Source organism: Vespa velutina, chromosome 24 (assembly GCF_912470025.1).
Source record: "Vespa velutina chromosome 24, iVesVel2.1, whole genome shotgun sequence".
Lineage (NCBI taxonomy): Eukaryota > Metazoa > Arthropoda > Insecta > Hymenoptera > Vespidae > Vespa > Vespa velutina.
Window position 1 is genome coordinate 3,468,576 of NC_062211.1, and position 20,729 is coordinate 3,489,304.

Genomic DNA, 20,729 nt, shown 5'->3' on the forward strand with positions numbered 1-20,729 from the left:
CTCTTCCTAATTTTCATAAAGGTATCGTATAAGTCTATAAAAGGAATAACGAATATTCTGAATAAAATATCTTTATTAATATAACAAAGTGGACGGGAATTATATGCATACGAACGCGAAATGTTCGCGTATGTGCACGCGCATCCAGCTATGCGCGTCTAAATATACATATGCGTATGTGTGTATGCATGTATGTATATAAAATTACATGAAATATTTCTATGGAAAGTAACATTTCATAAGGTAAATATATACTACTGTCTTATAAACATAATTCATATACATGCGGTATGAGTACCTTTCGTGTGTGCGAGTGTATGTATGTATATATATATATATATATATATATATATATGTGTGTTTTTCGGACGATAGAATAAATATGAAATGCTTGGACAATTATGTATTAAAGTTATATAAAAAATACTTATTATCTAATATAATGAATTTATAAATAGTCTAAGTTATGGACGGACTTTCTTCTATGCAAAACTTATTTGTACAAAACATTTGTATTGTAAATTAAATGTAAGTGTTCATACGTTCCTATAAAATGTTATAAAAATATACTTATTAACTAATTAACGTTTCTATAAAATGTTAAATATATTACATCGTTGCTTTCCGATAAAGAGATGTCATTGAAACGATACAGACATCTGTCACGTTCCATTCGACGTATAATGGATTCGTGTCTTCGATATTGAGTAATACTACATGTTCCAATAAATGGAAGCAATGTTTAATACGATAATCGATTTTATCTACCAAGTAGAAAGACGGAAAGTAATGCCAAGATGATACTTCCAACAGTAGCTCTTACTTTGCTTGCATCTGACTAAATCGATGGAGTGGGCAAAAAAGTAATTATAAGATAACATCGTCTTTCAAGATTAGTATGAATAATCGCGCGTGTGTGTTTATATATATATATATATATATATATAGCGTAAGTTATACTTACAATGATATAATAGTTGCATTTGTCTCCGTGACAACATTCCGAACATTTCCAATCTTGATACCAAATATGAGTACACAATGGCATGTTATTGCGTCTTATTCTTTCGCATTCTACTTTCGTCGAACACCTTTTGGAAATATAAAATTGTTTCTTTGCACCTTGCGACCAATACGGTGTACCTGTGAAAGATCGGACATGAGTCGTTGTAACATAACCTCTATCCGGATAAAACTAAGAAACTTAGGAAAACTCACTGCCCCATTTGATTTCAGTTAAACATACATCCTCTCCCTGTTCACATATTTTTATGCTTTTTAAGCATTTGTCTTCATTATCGGCCTGATCCGTGCAAACATAACATTCCAGGGCGTGACCTATAACAATGTTTATTATATTAAAATAATGATAGCCCATTAATAGACTATTTTATGAATACTCACTAATCGGATTAAATAAGATAACGAGAATTATGTACGAGATTTTGTATGAATACCACATTTTGTTGATTACTTTTAAAATCAAAAGTTAAACTGCAAGATAAAACGGATGCATGTACAGCGTCTTTGAATTTACTAATTTGACTTGGACGACACCCATTAAAACGACGCGCCATCTAGCGTTAAAAATACAATTTAACATAGATTTTATGATTCATATTGTATAGCATGTATACGTTGGCGCTGTAATATTAAACAGAAGCCTTTACCACAAATACCAAGCGTATGTTTTATCTACTTTTTCATCCGCTGAATGATATAAATCGGGGAGATTGTTGAATCGCAAGGAAATTCATCGATCGTATAAAAAAAGTTTTGTATCCTATCGTCGGTTCTATTTTTTTTCATTCAATCATCGTACATGGCAATGCTTTTTAAGCAGGTACGAATAATTTTCCGATCATAAAAATATTTCCAATCGTGAAATTACACAAAAGGATAAGAAAAACATTGCATCTTTCGCGATCGATCACACTTTATTGGTTTCATGTTTCCGTGATCCTTAAAGCGCAAAGAATCGATGGTTAGGCATAAGCACAAGCGCGTAAGAACACCGCGCACGATCAGGTTATTAAAAATAGCCCTAGGGTAGGTATTATTGACCCGAGCGTCATAACTCTAGCTATAATTCTTTCCGGTCGAGCAACCTGAAAAGAAGGGATAGTAGGAGGATTCTTCTTTCGATGATTTTCTATTGATTTAAAAATGTATTCTTTTCAGCAGAAGTTTTTCATGCTCGAATTTACTAGAAGAAAAGAAGAAAGGCGTAAAGGGTTATTTCTCTCTCTCTCTCTCTCTCTCTCTCTCTCTCTCTTTATATATACATATGCATATATACATATATATATAAATATAAATAGAGTACTTTCTTTTTAGAGCAGGGACAGAGTCAAAAATAAGGAAGAAAGAAGAATAGTTAGGAGAAATAAGAATATTAGACGCCGAATAGAAAGGATAAAGGGGCGATAATCAGAAAGAAGGGAAAGGAGGAAGGAAGAGAGGAAGATAGAAAGGAGGAGAATACGGTTGGAAAGCGGATTACGTTCACTCGTTTGCAGTTTCGCTCGTCTGTTCGTTCTTGTTCAGTGTTGCTTTCGTAGCCTTACTCCTCATAGTCGTTGGATGTCGATATTCGAGTGCGCGGCACAGGCTGAGCAGTGGCAGCTCCGAGTCACTGCGCCGAGAATCTAAAATTATCGGGCGGTCCACGATAGAAGAGAGGAAGGGTAATCGAGAGGTAGAACCAGAAAGAGGAAGAGAGAGAGAGAGAGAGAGAAGGAGAGGGAGAATGTGATAAACGCGAGAAGAGATTGGAAAGAGAAAGAAAGATCAAAGGTACGGTTAATAGAAAAAGAACGGTTATTGTCAGAAGAATAGAGGAGTATAAAGGCGAGAGAAAGAAAGTACGGAGTTGAGCAATAGTTGATCCATTGGACAAATAGACGAACGGACAGAAGAACGTGCTACGAAGTTGAAATAAAAAGGCACGTTGATCGGGAGAAGAGGTGGGAAAGAGGAAGAAACGAGTAAGCGAACGGACGGACGGACAGACAAACGAACGAATGGACGGATAGACGAACGAACGAACGAACGAACGAACAAACGAACGAACGCACGAACGAACGAACGAACGAACGAACGAACGAACGAACGAACGAACGAACGAACGAGCAAGCCGAAGGGGGTGAGGAGGAGCCAAGAGAGAGAGAGAGAGAGAGAGAGAGAGAGAGAGAGAGAGAGAGAGAGAGAGAGGCAAAGCGAGGTAGGTCGACGTCGTGGCACGGGCTTATACCGCGCGCGCGGAGTAGCCTACCTACCACCCATCGTGCGAGTTCTCTCGCTTTACGTTCTGTCTCTTGGTACGAACGATATCGAGGCTGCTGCGATCCGATAATATTGCTTTCGAGCGACTCTTTCAGTAATAGAAGAAAAAAAAGAAGTGAAGTACGAAAAGACGAGTTAGGAAGGACTTAGCCAGATTCGAAAAGAAGGCTAAGGAAGCAGAGGAGGTGAAGGGGAGTGAAGAGGCGGAAGAGAAATTGCGATAACCGCGAGGGTCTGCCTAAGACCCCCGTCGGTCCAAATCTATCGCGTTCGCGATAAGACGTCGCCATGGCGGAGGAACAAGAAACGAATAACACGTGCGAGGATTCTCTCGGTCCTGGTGATACCACCACTGCTTTTGCCAAGAAACTACGGGGCCGGAAAGGAGCACTCAAGAAGAAAAATGTATACATGGTTAAAAATCATAGCTTTATGCCACGTTTCTTCAAACAACCCACATTCTGCAGCCATTGCAAGGACTTTATATGGTAAGTTGAAATCTTTTTTTTGCATTTTTTATTAGTACAAATAATCTGGATATCGCATTTTCGATTTCTCGGAAGAGGTCTCTTTTCTCTTTTCTTTTCTTTTCTTTCTTTTCTTTCTTTTCTTTCTTTTTTTCCACAGATATATGTATTTATAAACATATATTTATGCATATACTTATGATATAGTAGTTGCACATGATATACATATATATATTCTTCCACCTTTTGCGTTATTTTCCCTTTTTAAATAGTACCCTTTGCGAATCAAGCCGTTTCTTAAGCGCTAATCGCTAATTGTCTTTCACGTATGGTCGGTTCTTATTATTAGATCGACTATCTTTAAAATTTTTCCGTGTGTTATTTTAACTGTAATAAATACCTTATGATATAATCAATGTCAATCGTGCATCATTCATAACATTTTTTATCGTTTATTTAATTAAAAAAGAAAAAAAAAAAAAACATTGGTATCGACCAATCGCATTCTTGCACCTCGATATCGACACATCGCTCTGGGATTAAACGGATCGACTGTGCACCGACAGCATGGTGAATCCAGGGGTATCGTCTGATTCATATCATTCTGTTTGATGCTATCGAACGAGCGACTTTTTTTAATTCACATCACATAAGGATATTAACAGGCATTTATAGTCGACATTTTTTTTTCTCGATATAAACACACGTCACAGTTTCAGAAGAACAATTAATATGACTATCCTCGACTAAAAAGAATCTTTCTCGGTCGAACTATATATTCATATCCATCCATCTATCTATCTATCCATCTATCTATCTATCTACCTACCTATCTATCTGTCTATCTATCTATATATATATATATATATATATATATATATATATATATATATATATATATATATATGTCCTTAATCCTTTTTGGCGATCATTTAATTGGATTGGAAAATGATACCATTAAATACCGAAAAGCAGTTAGTCATTATTTATTTCAATTTGAAATTAAGTTTCTGATGAAGCATGTCGAAATTCGATCGAAATTCGTCGGTCTCATCGAATTTAATAGTCACCGGTAGAAAGGATCTTTCAAATATAAAATCAAGTAGCTCATTCTAAAGAAGAAGGAATATAGATCCGAGAGTGAACAAAAGCAATACCTGTGTCCGTTGAGGATAAAAAAGTAATGAAACGAATGACCGAGTAGAATCATATATTTTTCTACTTATCTTTCATTTATCGTTATAATCGACCCATTTGATCTCTGCTTGCAAGATAGGTAAAAAAAAAACTACTGCCTGATTAGGTGATTTAATTTTTGAGACTTTTTCCTTTGCGCGTATAATATCGAACATACGTTATCGACTTTCGTGGTTTTCAAATATGATTTATAAGGAAGTCGAATGGTCTAACGACATGCGTCACGAGTTTATAGTATCTTGGCTCATTCGTCACTTGCTAGCACGAGGAAAAGACGACGGCCTTGTCGCGCGACATATATATATATGTATATGTATATATATACATATATATATATATATATATATACATATATATATATATACATATATGTATGTACACACGTAGAAGCTAGGAGAGTATGCCATTTTAACGTTATTTCCGGACGATACGATAAAAAGGCCTGTTTCTTTCCTTCCTTCTTGAATTAATTATTATTGAAGTTGCATTAGAAATTTCTTTACGTTGGATCTTTATGCGAGTATGAGAAAACATGAACATTGTAAGGACGTTAACGTTTCATTTCGCAGCAAATACATTTTCATCCGTCTACCTATTCTGATCAATGATAATTGAAAATATTTTCTACATTAGCTGAGTTATTATCAAATTTGACGCAGTGTTTCTCAAAAACTATATAGTAGCTAGATAGTAACTAGATAACGATAGTAACTAGATATTGTAAATCTTGATTATCTCTGATCTTCCTTCCCTTTCTTTCTTTCTTAGTTTAAATTAAGATTAATTGAAATAATCGAAGATAAATCGTAAGGTGAGATACTTCGGAGCAATATACGTTCAATAATTTTTAATGGTCTTCTGTCGATCGTTCCTTTTACTTTAATTAGTTCTTTATTCCTAAGATACGTGAGATATTTAATATAGAAGGATAAAAAAATACAGTAGAGATGGACTTAAACGATCGAAGAATTGCGAAGCCTTTTTGCCTCTCAAATGAAGTGGATCATTTCATTTTAATATCTTTTCTATTATTGTGAAAGACAGTAGACGTTTTTCTTTTACTAATCGAAACTCAGGCATGTAAAATATTCAAAAAATGTTTTCCATTAATTTCTTTCAGTTCACGGAAATCTTATCGTACACACATATATTGTACATACATATTATGTATGCATATTATAGCCATATAATACATATTTTATTTATTTATATTTAATTTTCTCGTAGTACATTCTCCGAGTCATCGAGAATAACAAAATTGATCTTCGTTTAATGTTAATAGAATAATTTAAAATACGATTCGATAATATATATAAATATATATATATATATATATATATATATATATATATATATATATATATATATATATATATGTTTGTCGTACACCGACGTTTCTTGCAGACAAATTGAAAAAGGTCGAGCGGGATACCTTAGGAGAGCAACAGTGGTTTAAATTTGAAAAATCACATTACACTGGTGTCTTTTACGTCGTTGGGCGATTAACGTACACCACTAAACATGCACGTGTCGCGGGTACAAGGATGTGAATACATGTGAACACGTGCACATTGCATTATGCAAGTCGAGTTTATCCGACCCTCTTTGCCGAGTTTTTATATAGAAAGCAACGGGGACTTCGAAATCGATGAAAACCAGGCTAACCCAATTAGGTTGAAACAAAGAGACTTTTCCTGGCTATGCGAGAAGAGATATAGATAAATGTGTCGACTTTATACTTGGTTTCATTAGACAATACTTAGTCAAGTTAAGATAAATATTTTAAAGAGGAAAAATAATTTAATAAGACGTTTTGCCAAGGTATCATAAGGTTGCTCTTATTTCTTTTTCTTTTTCTTTCTCGATTAACCCGTTGCGATCAATGACGAAGAGAAATGCGAATGACCTTTCGTATTGCAAGTGCTCTTCAAATTTTGCGTATTAGACTTTGTCATTTATTTCGACTCTCCATCTATGAATAATTATTCTAATGGATCTATACGATTTATTAACTTATTCGTTCGTTTCTTCTATTTTTCTATCTTTATCGTATAGATAAGTGTCTATAATATGAAATATATTACATTACATTAACGTATGCCTTGATAAATCAATGACTTTACGTACTTACGTTTATATAACCAGTTAGTAATTCACCAGTTAGTTATACGGATAATAATGAGGAATTGAATTTGCTGTTAAATGCGAGACGTAATTACGATCGTTTTTAAGGATCACTACTGCCACGCGATGCTGACTTATGCAATCGGTATTGCGAAACCATTCGACTGCTATAAATTTCGAGAGACATGACACTTTTCAATTATGTTTCAGGCTCTAAACGAGATTATTACAAGATTATTTAAATTTCTGTCTAACGATCGTAAGCAAAATAAAACGAAAAAACTCTAAAACTTTATTGTTTATTCGGTCAATAAAACCAAGACCGATTCTAATTGAATTTGTCAGAAAAAGAAAAAATAAAATATAAGTAATATAAAGTTTTAAACTGATAATCGTTTGAAAACAAGTTGGCACTAATGATGTAAATAATCATGATGGAAATTTGAATTTTTTTGTTTTCTTTTTAAACGCATTACGAAATTTTAAAAAGAATTAAGATATAGGATGCTAATAGGATGCATCATCGTTGATATATAATTTTAGATTGATTGTTAAATCAGTTACAAATTTCTACGTATTCGAATTAACATTTTTTTTTCTCCCTTTATGGCTAAACTCTAAAACAAATATTCCAACAAAGCTTAAAAAAATTGTATTAAAAATATTCATATAATGTGTAGTTATGCTGATTGCAATTTTAGACTGCGAATAAAATGCGGAAATGTACTCTTTGTATTCTTACCGATTCGAAAATGCACTACAGTAGTAGTCATATCTATTGTATGCAAGTGAAAAGATTGTAAAGATTGTAGCTAATCAAATGCATAATCATTAATACGGAGAGAATGAATTTTTCATTCGGAAAATGTTTTTTTATTTGCCAAGTATTATCGTGAGTAATGTGTTTACTTCCACTAAAATATGAGCTCGATTAGTATATATACGTATATTGTCTATGTATTTGCCATATTAAATAATTGCTAATATACGGTATACGTTGCTAATCTCAAATGTTTGTGTATAAACATATCTATGATCCATTTCTTTTTTTTTTTTTTTCTTTACATCTGCAAAGATCTACATAAGGTCATACAATTTGTCATACGTGCCATTGCAGTAAATATATGTATATTTCGCTTTAAGCTTTGAAGTAATGTAGGCTAATCACAGATTTGCACAGTTTTTCTTTTCTTTTCTTTTTTTTTTCTCTCTCTTTCTCTTTCTCATTCTACTTTCCTCACGCTTCTTTTTTACCCGTCTCTTATTATCTCTCTGAGCTTCTTCTTGGGTTTCTTCTTCAATCTTTTATCCCTTTTTTTCGTTCTTTCTTGCATTACCTTTCTCATTTATCTTGAATTATTTTTCTCTTCATTATTATTATTATTATTATTATTATTATTATTATTATTATTATTATTATTATTATTATTATTATTATTATTATTATTATTTTTTACCGTCTGTATGTATTTTACTTGCATATAAAAGAACAGAATCGTCTGTCAATTTTCTATGCATTTAAAAAAAAAAAAAAAAAAAAAAGAAAGAGAAAAAAAAAAGAAAAAAACATATTGAACGATCATGCATAACGGTCATATAGAAACCTTGAAATATTGATTTGTTCGTTGAAGCTGATTTAATCGACGGTCTAGCACAGAGGCGTCACTTGTTATACAGCCTATAAACAAAGGCTGACGTTGTAAATGTACTTTTAGCTATATCGGGAAAAATTGAGAATTCAAGAGGTGAGGAGGATTCCCGCTTTCTCTTTTACAGCGAGCGGAAAAAATGTAGCAAGATGAATTCTGATTGCATAGGTCATTAATTGATAACACCGACAGATGCGTCATTTATGCATATGCACATATATGTCTATGCATATTTATCATTTTTGATAAGCGATATCAGGTGTTATTTTACTCGTAATATTTCTCTCTTCCTTATACGATACTTTTTTTTCGTTTTGTTTCAGGGGCTTCGGAAAGCAAGGATATCAGTGCCAAGGTAAGAGGGTCAGTCTGATCTCACCGACCACCTCTTCGCCAGGTGTGATCTTGAGGAAGACCTCTGGGCACATTTTGCTTGTGTTTCAGTCTGTAGTTTCGTCGTTCACAAGCGATGTCACGAATACGTGACCTTTACCTGTCCTGGAGCGGACAAAGGAGCTGACTCGGACGTGAGTGTCAATACATATCTAACGTCAAACTTTTATTTTCCATTTCTTTTTCATATTTATATATATATATTTTTTTTTTTTTTTTTCCTTTTATTCAAATAATTCGCCTTGTCTTTCTCCTTCGCTCTCATCCGAAGCCAAGGTTACAATGCTTAATCGAATAGAAGTAATGCAAGACTTGAACGCGATTAACGAAAAAACTCTTTTGCACTATATGCATCCGTAATTTTCATAAATATTACAAATTTTAATAAAAATAGATGTCAATTAGTAAAGAAGATATTTATTAAATTGGCCAAAAAATTACAATTTCAATCTATGAGTGCGCGGAAATAAATTAGTTTTTAAAATTATAATTTTTTTTTTTTTCCAATATCACGATTTATCTCGTCAAAGGGTAAATAATACAATTTAGCAAGACATTAGCATTGGTAAGATATGGAGATGTAATGAGAAGTGTAAATGAGATCGTTGGCCATGAAGAAGAGTGATGGAGGGAGAGAGAGAGAGAGAAAGAAAGAGAGAGAGAGAGAGAGAGAGAGAGAGAGAATGAAAGAGAGAGAGAGAGAGAGAGAGAGAGAGAGAGAGAGAGAGAAAGAAAGAGAGAGAGAAAGAAAGAGAGAGAGAAAGAGCGCGAGAGAGAGAGAAAGAGAGGGAGAGAGAGAGAGAGAGAGAGAGAGAGAGAGAGAGAGAGAGGGCAACAGTGGCTAAAATCCTTCAGCATTTCTTGCACAGCGCACGATTGGCCTAAGCGTTTTCAGCTGTTCGTTTAACCCACGCTTAAACCACAAACGCGCTAATGCTGAATAATTTTGCAAATAAGTACGGTCAAGAAAATATATCTATTTTTCGTGGGAAACCAAGATGTTTTCGGCTCGTTGTTAAGAACGTACATTAAATAAAAACGTATGGCCTTTCGATAGGAATATTTATTGCATCTCTCGTTATCATGAAGAAATAGTAGAGGAGTTTTGTTATTTTTGATAATAATCGAATTCTTATCAATAAATTTTTATTTTTACACAATAATTGACGATAATTGTACATAAAGTAGATATAAGCGAACCGCAAACAATCTATGGTATCATAAAACTTTTCGATTCTTTCAGTGAAATATAACCGATGTATACTTATATTTTTTCCTTTTCGGTAACAATTTTTCCGTGCTTTTGCGCTTCAAAGACAAACGGTTTTTCCTCTATCGATCATTCTACATCAGATGATCATGGATCTCTCCGTTATTCGCATCAATATGATTACGATACAATAAGGATTAATGGTTATTTCAATATACATATTACTCAGTGATATGATTAGTATTAATAGATATTTTTTCTAGATAATAATAAGATAGATAATAAAGATAGATAATAATTCTATTGGAATGTTAGGAGCTTTTGCTAAATGAAGAAACGATTAGGATATAATTGTGTTATAAAAGATTAAAAACATAAACGATAGGTATTAATATAGATTCATTGTTACTCCTTTTACTCTACTCTCTTTTCATGATCGGAAATTATCATTAAAACTACGTAATATCCTATCCCGATGTGTGATCGTTCTTCTGCGTTCCTTAAATTGGATTTAATTTCGGTCCCATTATTTCTTTAGTCTTCTTTGATTAAAGGCTTACGAGTTAATTTGCAGTTAATTTAGTTATCATCAAAGCGCATCCAATAATAATTTATAAGATTATACATTTCTTAGGGAATTAAGGTTTTTCTTTTTTTCTTTTTTTTTTTTGAAGACAAACGGAATATATATATATATATATATATATATATATATATATATATATATGTATATATATATATATATAGCATCATATATAAATTTGAATCATTTAGAATTGATCGGTTTGTACGAAGTGAATTTATTTGTATCATTGAATAATCTGTTTTTATTAACAATGTAGACTACTTAGATATCTTAAATCTGAATTTATCGAGATTAAACGGTCAATCTATTTATCAATTTTGACCGGAAAGATCCATCGATCAAATGACATTCGTATTTCGTGATTCAAAATCGCAATATCTGTGTCATAATCCGAGAGTCTGCGTGCGTGTGCACGATGTAATGGTGTAATAACGCAGGATACGCGGACGAAGCATCAATTCAAGCAACACACCTACAACAGCCCCACGTTCTGTGACCACTGCGGTAGTCTTCTCTATGGTGTCATCCACCAGGGCATGAAATGCCAAGGTATCATTAAATCAAGCGAAAGACCACACGAGATACACGCACTTTCACCACACAGGCACACGAAGAAGATATACATATATACGACCACCAATCGCACAACTTTTATCGTTTTGATCTACCATATATGTGGTGTTGCTTTGTCTTCGTCTTATATTACCGTTCTTCTGCGTATACTCTTCTTCATCTTCATTTAATTGTCTATCATCTCATTTCTTCTTCTTCACTTCGTCTTATTATTATTCTAAATATTCCTCTATTTGTAAATAAATTTTTTCCTCCAAATAAAATGCGGTGAGTACTTACACGTATCTTGTCGTCATCGTCTTTATATAAGAAAGGTGTGCATTGCCATATTTTATATAAGTTTTTTAGGTGTTCACGAATCGTGCACGCGCATGGAAGGAGACGCGAAATTAATCAAACAAATAAGTTATTATACAAGCTTGAAACGAATACGAAAGGTATATGATTATTCTTAATACGATGCAATGCACTTATATATACTACATTATTTTTCCAACTATAATTATTTTTCTTCGCTTCTTTTCTCGGCCTTCTTTCTCTGGAACAAATTATTACGTTCAATGATTCTTTCTATTCTGAAAAGGAGCATCTCCGATTGCTCGTTTACGAAATCTCGTTTACGACTTTACAAAACTCGTTATTATTTGGTGATAACCAAAAAACCACATACACACGTACAAATGTAAAATGTTTTATGATATAATGTCCTTCTGAATTTTTTTTTATAATGGAGAAGGAAAAAAATGGAGAATTTGGTTGGTGCGACAACGATGATGGAAAGAAAGATTCGAAAATATTTTCAATGGATAATTTGAAATACATCGTGTCTTCGCGTGTCGCTCCGTATTGCGAAGAAAGGTTATTTATTTATTTATTCATTTATTCATTTATTTCGTTTCTTTTTACAAATTCTCCTTTATAAAAATAATTTTTCTTTCATTTTCTTACACTTTTTTGCCACATTCGCGTGCACGATCTCATTGTTCCACGGTATTATTGAGTGTACATATCTACATAAATGCATACATGCATATTTATACATACATACACATGCGCGCGCGCGTGTGCGCGCGTGTGTGTATACACATGTACACATACATGCGTACATATATATATATATATATATATATATATATATATATATATACACATATACGTATATGTATTTATCATAGAGCGCTTAGTCTACGGTTAAAATGGTTTTATTTTTTATTGCTTTGTGTACCTTCTCTCAAAATTCTGATATATGTAGTAATGTAGGTAGGATTCGAGAAATGACAAAAAGCTATCAAAGACTTTGCATTTTCTCGTTTTATTCAATAAATATCGTTATTGCATCGAGTAGTATAGAATAGAATTCTCTTATACTTTTAACAGACATGGGATTAAAGATATTTCTCATATGGTTGGACTTGTATATAATCGCTATGTAAAATTCATTTTACAGCACAGCATAGACGAGCTCACAACGTACATGGTCACTACGTTCTGTACATATATGTAAATGTGTTCTAGTCTCTGATGTTCGAATTATTGTGTACACATACGTGTATCTTTTTAATCAGTTGTACGTTACATGCCTCGTTTAAATTGTCCGCAATTTTTACATTAATTGGAGCACTTTCGGACCACCGTGTAAACTTTCTTGGATGTCTTTCTCCTTTCTACCCTTATTTCTACCCTATTCGAGGTCTGTTTCTTTTTCTTTTCTCTTTTCCCTTTTTAATTGCATTCCCTGGCTGTAATGTATTTTGTCTATTTTTTTTCTATTTCTTGTTTTTCCTTTTCTTCTTCTTCTTTTTTTCTTTTCTTTTTCTTTTTAAATGTGAATCAACCCTTGCTTTACAAATTAAAATTTACAGCTCTTTCTTCTCTCTCTCTCTCTCTCTCTCTCTCTCTCTCTCTCTCTCTCCCTCTCTCTCTCTCTCTCTCTCTTTCTCTCTCTCTCTGTCTCTCTATAGAATCACTCTTTTACTTTTCTTAAATTTTCTTTGGCCGACCACATCTCAGTTGGAGATACCCACGATTGTAAAAATGTGCCCTTTAAAACGAGTACGTGAGATAACCATGCTTTTCTTTTTAACAATATGTCGTGATTAATAGTTCCTTTCGTATACACATCTTATGGAAAGGTAATTAATAATCGATCTATATAATAGAAAGAGATTAGATATAAAGGATAATAAAAATATGTTTGTAGTCGAAAGACGAGGTATGCTACTGGCAATGCACTTCTTGACCATTACATTTCTTAAAGCAGTGTTTGGAATTACGCTCCTTAGATCGCAGGATCTTTCTTCGAAATTCGAATTCCGGCAAGAATTTTCTTCTCTCTATAATCTATCCTCTTTAAATAAGACATTATACAGGATGGATTGTTATTAGGAATATCGTGTAGATCTACCATCGATTTCGTGATAGTCGAAGCTACGCTTCGACTCGTTTTCTTCTCCACTCGTTTATTTCCCCTTTATCCGTCCGGGCTTCCTTGAAACTATTCGAATGTTCATCTTCCATCGTAAGCGAAAGTATCGGACGGAACTCGATTTTATAGAGAAAATGTCTTCTTTTATCGATCGCCATAAATGAAAGAAAATCTTTTTCTCAAAGTCGTAACATATCGAATCGAAGCATCCATAATAGGAGATCATGCGTCATAACACACACTATTTCCATTTTCTTTTCTTAACTTATTTTTTGCAATAGTTTGCTTTGCCGAAATGAAAAAGTACGAGAATAAGGATGATTATATTAGTCGTTGAGTTATCGTTACGCGTCAAAACAAAGTGCCCTATTATAGCCCTATCGTCGATGCCACGCTACCATCACGCAGTTGTTTGTTAACTTGGTTCCTTTGTTGCTTCTGTCTGAGCTTTTGGGATGACTTACACTAACAAGTAGTCATCGTAGACGAAGGGGTTACCTCGAGAGGAACTTTATTGGGTATCGATCGGCACACCACCGTCTCTCGATCTCTCCCACAGGATCAGACCACAATGAAGGACCGGGCTTCTCTGGGCCCCTGTTTCTTGTTCCCAGGCGGTGAGCGCCCCACACAAATGGGAGGTTTTCACTTACCTGACGCCGACCTTCTGCGACCACTGCGGCTCGATGCTTCATGGTATCTCGCATCAGGGACTCAAGTGTTCAGGTAGTTAAATAATGAAAAACGACAAATCAGAATTATTTACTCGTTTCAAGAAAGATCTCATAAAAGCGCGACCGAATGTCGCTCTTCTATAGCTTTTATATAGGGGAAAAATGATATGGCGCGTGCGACTGTTGTTTTGCTCGAAAAAGGATCGATCTCGGATTAATCGGGATCGCCCTCGAATTGCGCTCCCTCTTTTCTCTTTTCTTTCCTTTTCTTTCCTTTTTTCTTTTCCTTCCTCTTCCGAGACATAATTCGCGTTTTTTCTTTTCCTTTCTTTCTTCCTCGAATTGCAATGTAACCGTTGACTTGGAGAATAACTTCGAGATCGATTCATCTTCGAGTTCAACGTAAACTTCGTAAAATATGTAAGCTTCGTTTGAACGTTAAAGAAACCTGCGCTGGATAGTGTTTCTCTCCTTAGATCGGTAAATGAGAGAAAAATGTGGATTAGATCGAAAGTGACACAATATTCCTATTATAATAATTATATTTATTTTAACAAATATAATTATTATCCTACCGTTAGTTACATTCTTGTTCGCAAAACTGTGTGATACATCGGACGACGTTGAAGCTGCTGATCGTATGAAGCTCCTTTCATTGTGCTACGTGCACTTTCAAGCGAACCCTAAATTCGTTTCGTGTGTTTCGCTTTTTTGACGAGTTTCACGTTTAACGCGAAAAGGATAGGAGGAAGTAAAGAATTCGTCTTAGAAGATTCAACACCACACACACAAATGGCACGTAATCTCATCAAGATTATTTCCTCGATTATCCTTTTATCGTTTATCACGTAGTAAGTATTCTTCTTTATTTGATATAGAATCGCAAGGTTTACGATTTTCCATAAGAAGACTTCTATATTTTAGTTTTTTTTTTTGTTTAAATGTCGAAAAAGACTGTCAAAGACTTTGCAGTCTTATGCTATTCTGCCAATAGTATGCTCGTAAAATTTGTCTCTACCGTGTAGTGTATACGTATCAACATTTAGATAGATCGTTTCTCTATATTTCTTTGTCTTTCCGCTATATAGTTGTTTGTTCCGATGTTTACTCAAAGTCGACTGTTTTCTATCCCTCTCTCTCTCTCTCTCTCTCTCTTCTGTCTGTTTGTCTGTCTGTCTGTCTGTTTGTCTACTTCTCTCTCTCTCTCTCTCTCTCTCCCTCTCTCCCTCCCTCTCTCTCTCTCTCTCTCTCTCTCTCTCTCTCTCTTTATTTTCCCGACATCTATTCTCTTTTCTTTCTATGTCTCGATGTAGCTGCATGACTATGTTCCATGAATTTTGAAGTATCAGAAGTATCCGCATGAAATATCATTCGATAGAAATGTTTATAATAGGTTCTTTGACATTCGTAAGCTGTGGAACGCGAATGAAGATTAAATTGCCTTTAAAAGATTATTGAAAAATACGACAGTAGTGTATTTATATAATGTATGCTTAACTTTCGAAGTAGGCTTATGATGATTATATATAGACACGTACACACCCACACACATAGAGTAAGGGAAGTAAATGGAATTAAATATTTTGAAGAACAAAAATTTTTTAATTCGTTGCTTATTTCTTTCGCCGTTAATAAAATGTATTTATATAATCGTGTGATGAAAGTACTTTTTTCGAATGAATATGCTCATTACGTCGTTTTAACTTCACTTTTTTTTGTTTATAGAATAACTATAATCATATCGTGTTTCTTTTTCTTTTTTTTCTTTTTCTTTCTTTTTTTGACGGACTTAGGGAATAGCTCGAGTAGGTAGTAGGTTGTACATTTCTCGTAACTCACGAGGATATTTATTCGACGAGAGAAAAACGACGAAATCGATGAAAAATATATTCAAAGACGACGCGTCCTTTTTAACAAAATCTTTTATAATCATTTTTTCTCTCATATCCTGTTTGTTATTTATTACTTCGATTATATTAACTTTATTAATTCGTAAAACTTCGATGTTTTCTGATCAACGAAGATGATCTTTTTATGACAGACTTTTACTTGTCGAGCTACGATGATATGCACAACTTACGTTATTAGATTATATATTAAAAATGCTTAACGTTTATACTCCTTTGAATAAAATATTTACTCAAAAGTAATTACTTGAGATATTGTCTTGTAGTTTCGATGTATCCAAGAGCGCACAATATAGCCCTCACCGAGCGAGCCACCTTCCTTCGTAAATTGTATTTTACGTAGAAATATACAAGTGTACACTTCTTTTTTTTATGCATGCTAATAATTACCGTAGAGACTCATAGGCACTTTTAAGCACACAGATGGTAACCCTTTCCTCTAGCGACATTATGATTTATATTATTGCATTGTATCTACGTGATATCACCGACGAGCTGCCAGCCGCAATTAGATTTACATTTATATGGATAGTTAGGAAAATATCTTTATCATCTTGTAGATTTTTCTTTAGATTTGCACTCCATGCGTAACGGTATATATTCATGCATAAGGACGATCGAAATATACGCGTGGAGAAGTAAGACAACAATATTATATTCATAGAAATACGTACGGTTTTATATTCAAACTGATATAATATATTCGTTTCAATTACTTGTTAAAGATGATCTTTCAACCGTGTATCGAATTTTCTTTTTTATAAATTTATGTCCATGTAATTTCGAATATACGCGGTGCCGCTCCATTTACGATTGATTATTTCAAATAATCAATTATATGGAGGTAACGCAAAGTATTCAAAGGATAAGTCGGTGTTATAAAACAGAATTTGTGAAAAGTACTTAATTGGCAACCGTAATTATGATAAATTATAGGAAAATTATTTGCGGGCGTATTGTCAATTAGGTGTTAAATAAAATGCATTTTATACGAAAGTGGCAATCATGGCTATGGATCTTGTAGCTATGACAAATAAAATGGATCAAAATGATAATCCGTAATGATCTGATGACTTAGCATGCGACATGAACGTACACAAGAGATGCGAAGAGAGCGTCCCGAATCTTTGTGGATGCGATCACACCGAAAGACGTGGTCGTATACATCTTTACATCACCGTTTCCGGTAGCAAGATGACCGTCGAAGGTATGTGTACATATACCCGCGCACACGTCCACTATCATGATAATCGTTTTCTATAATATAATCAAAGGATTTCCATTTAATTGATAACACTTTGGACGTTCTGTTGCAGTAAAGGAAGGACGAAATCTCATTCCGATGGATCCCAATGGTCTTTCGGATCCTTACGTGAAATTGAAATTGATTCCAGATTCGGATACGGTAAAGAAGAAAACGAAAACTATTAAGTCATCTTTAAATCCTGAATGGAATGAAACGATTATATTGTGAGTGATTTTACCTGATATTAAATGATACGTCATTGTTGGACATTATTAAAAGTATAATAATAAGACAAATAAACAACAATATTTTATTAAATTTTTTTTCTTACTTTCATTACTTCGTATTTACATTAATAGTTTCATAAGTATAATATTTATGAAACAGATTTATCTTTTGCTTTGTTTTTTCTTTTTTTTTTTTTTTTTTTTCTTTTTTCAGCGATCTTAAACCAGAGGATAAAGATAGACGGTTGTTAATTGAAGTTTGGGATTGGGATCGGACTTCTAGAAATGATTTCATGGGATCACTTTCTTTCGGCATATCGGAACTCATTAAAGCGCCTGCTAGTGGTTGGTTTAAACTTCTTACTCAAGAAGAAGGGGAATTTTATAACGTACCTGTGCCCGAAGAGGGAGTTGATCTGGCAGAACTTAAAAGTAAAATGCGAGTGAGTAGAATTAATGTTTATAAGTAAGATAATTAGCATGATAGAAACCTTATGGGTATAATATTTATGATAAAAAACACGTTTCTTTTTCTTCCGTTCCATTATAAGAATATGTATGTGTGTGTGTGTGTGCGTGCGTGCGCGCGCGTGCGTTTGTACATTTGCAGAAAACATCGGTGACGAAGAAGACTCCAACGACACAGGATAAAGATGTACCACACAATATGGGAAAGAGCGATTTAATAAGAGCATCGGACTTTAATTTTCTTATGGTTCTAGGAAAGGGTAGCTTCGGAAAGGTATATTCACGGATAATATATTTTGGATAATATATTGTAGGAAATATAAATAGTACCAAAAGATATTAATCGGTTCGATCGACATTTTAAAGGTACTGTTAGCAGAAAGAAAAGGGACTAACGAGTTATATGCCATAAAAATACTTAAGAAAGACATCATTATTCAAGATGACGACGTGGAATGCACGATGGCTGAAAAGCGAGTTCTCGCTCTTTCAAGCAAGCCTCCTTTTCTTGTACAATTACATTCTTGTTTTCAAACTATGGTACGCTTTCGGAAAGCTTTAACATATGCAACAGAAAGTGTCCAACCTGTTATATCTTTCTTGTAGCAAATGTTATTGCAAAAATATTATATTTATAATGCGTTAGTTCAACTTTCTTCTCAACTCGGATTGTTATCATTTTAGGATCGTCTGTATTTTGTCATGGAGTATGTAAATGGTGGCGATTTAATGTATCAGATTCAACAATGTGGCAAATTTAAAGAACCAGTAGCAGTGTGAGTATACATTTTTGTACATATACGATTTATAAATCATTATATCATTATAGTGATATTAAAGGTTATGCCAAAGTATTCGTGTGTTAAAAAAAGACGATGAGAATTTTTTCTTAGATATTATCAAGGGCTTTATTTTATATTATTTCTCCCGTGAAATTTTGAATCCTCTTTCTCAAGTGAACTAATCATAAATTTAATAAATTCTTTCCGAATGTATTTATATATTAATTTTCGAAAAGAAACGAATCATAGATAATAGGTAAGGCAAAAAGTAAGAATGCATTTACGTTTTCCTTTTCAAAACTTTCTTCTGAAAGCGTATATTAACGTTGAATGATCAATGGATGATTAAAACATGAACTTTTTGTATTTCTAGATTTTATGCCTCAGAAATTGCCATCGGGCTGTTTTTTTTACATGGTCGCGGCATCGTCTATCGCGATTTAAAGCTCGACAATGTATTACTCGATCAGGACGGACATATAAAGATTGCAGATTTTGGAATGTGTAAAGAAGGAATAACGGGTGATAAAACAGCTAAAACTTTTTGCGGTACACCAGATTATATAGCACCGGAGGTGAATTTGAATTCATTTTCGTTAGCGTACCGTAACCTTAATATTCATCAATCTATGATAATCAATAATTAACATATCAATTTCAGATAATCTTATATCAACCATATGGAAAGTCTGTGGATTGGTGGGCATATGGCGTACTTCTTTACGAAATGCTCGTCGGACAGCCACCATTTGATGGTGAAGACGAGGAAGAACTTTTTGCCGCGATAACAAATCACAACGTTAGCTATCCGAAAAGTTTGTCCAAAGAAGCCAAAGAAGTCTGCAAAGCAGTAAGATTTTCTAATCATTCTTTTTTCTCTCTCTCCAATTACTTTACGCCTTTCCTTTCACTTCATTTACTTTTATCTTCTTATATTTAATATTTCCTTTCTTTCTTTTTTTTTTTTTTTTTTTCTTTTTAACAGTTTCTTACGAAAAATCCAAGTAGAAGGCTCGGTTGCGGTTTCCGCGGCGAAGAAGATGTTCGTAGTCATGTCTTCTTTAGGCATATCGATTGGGAGAAGATCGAGAATCGCGAAGTGCAACCACCTTTTAAACCGAAGATCGTAAGATATATTTATATTAATGCTACGATATTATTTTTTTTTTTCTCTTAATGTTACAGTCGTTATAGCTTTAAAAATCTGCACAAGTAGTAATAAAAGAGGATTTTTAAAGCGACGACATAGATTCCATAGATTAGACTTGCATTAATTGTTTTCTATGCTTTCAGAAACATCCTAAAGATGTAAGTAATTTTGACAAACAATTCACTTCTGAGAAAACGGACTTGACCCCAACAGACAAACTATTTATGATGAATCTGGATCAAACGGAGTTTATGGGTTTCTCGTTCCTCAATCCAGAGTTTGTGCAACATATTTAAGATAATATTATTAGCTTTACCTCATCGGTCTATTCTTTGTATATTATGATTTATTAGTCTCTTTCTCTTC

The 20,729-nt window shown here is 33.7% G+C and overlaps 2 protein-coding genes across 7 annotated transcripts in view; one reads left to right on the forward strand and one right to left on the reverse strand.

Moving 5' to 3' along the window:
• Positions 1-55: 55 nt before the first annotated feature.
• Positions 56-20,729, reverse strand: part of LOC124956928 — a 24,649-nt gene continuing 3,975 nt past the window's right edge. Inside the window, exons 1-4 of one of the 2 annotated variants that reach the window (XM_047513391.1) lie at positions 1,405-4,139; positions 1,219-1,338; positions 965-1,143; positions 56-838 (exon numbers count right to left, since the gene is read on the reverse strand). In XM_047513391.1, coding sequence (XP_047369347.1) covers positions 761-838; positions 965-1,143; positions 1,219-1,338; positions 1,405-1,462 — 435 coding nt within the window. In that variant the 5' untranslated portion in view covers positions 1,463-4,139 and the 3' untranslated portion in view covers positions 56-760. Of the gene's footprint in view, positions 839-964; positions 1,144-1,218; positions 1,339-1,404; positions 4,140-20,729 lie in introns of those variants that run through there. The other variant, XM_047513389.1, reaches the window with a different exon arrangement.
• Positions 2,443-20,729, forward strand: part of LOC124956913 (protein kinase C, brain isozyme) — a 20,716-nt gene continuing 2,429 nt past the window's right edge. Inside the window, exons 1-14 of one of the 5 annotated variants that reach the window (XM_047513346.1) lie at positions 2,443-3,773; positions 9,046-9,077; positions 9,167-9,249; positions 11,349-11,460; positions 17,569-17,697; positions 17,807-17,960; positions 18,178-18,406; positions 18,574-18,705; positions 18,798-18,971; positions 19,116-19,207; positions 19,587-19,788; positions 19,875-20,063; positions 20,199-20,339; positions 20,507-20,729. The exon at positions 20,507-20,729 is cut by the window's right edge and continues 2,429 nt beyond it. In XM_047513346.1, coding sequence (XP_047369302.1) covers positions 3,574-3,773; positions 9,046-9,077; positions 9,167-9,249; positions 11,349-11,460; positions 17,569-17,697; positions 17,807-17,960; positions 18,178-18,406; positions 18,574-18,705; positions 18,798-18,971; positions 19,116-19,207; positions 19,587-19,788; positions 19,875-20,063; positions 20,199-20,339; positions 20,507-20,659 — 2,022 coding nt within the window. In that variant the 5' untranslated portion in view covers positions 2,443-3,573 and the 3' untranslated portion in view covers positions 20,660-20,729. Of the gene's footprint in view, positions 3,774-9,045; positions 9,078-9,152; positions 9,250-11,348; positions 11,461-14,468; positions 14,636-15,359; positions 15,379-17,568; positions 17,698-17,806; positions 17,961-18,177; positions 18,407-18,573; positions 18,706-18,797; positions 18,972-19,115; positions 19,208-19,586; positions 19,789-19,874; positions 20,064-20,198; positions 20,340-20,506 lie in introns of those variants that run through there. The other 4 variants (XM_047513347.1, XM_047513349.1, XM_047513348.1 and 1 more) reach the window with 4 other exon arrangements.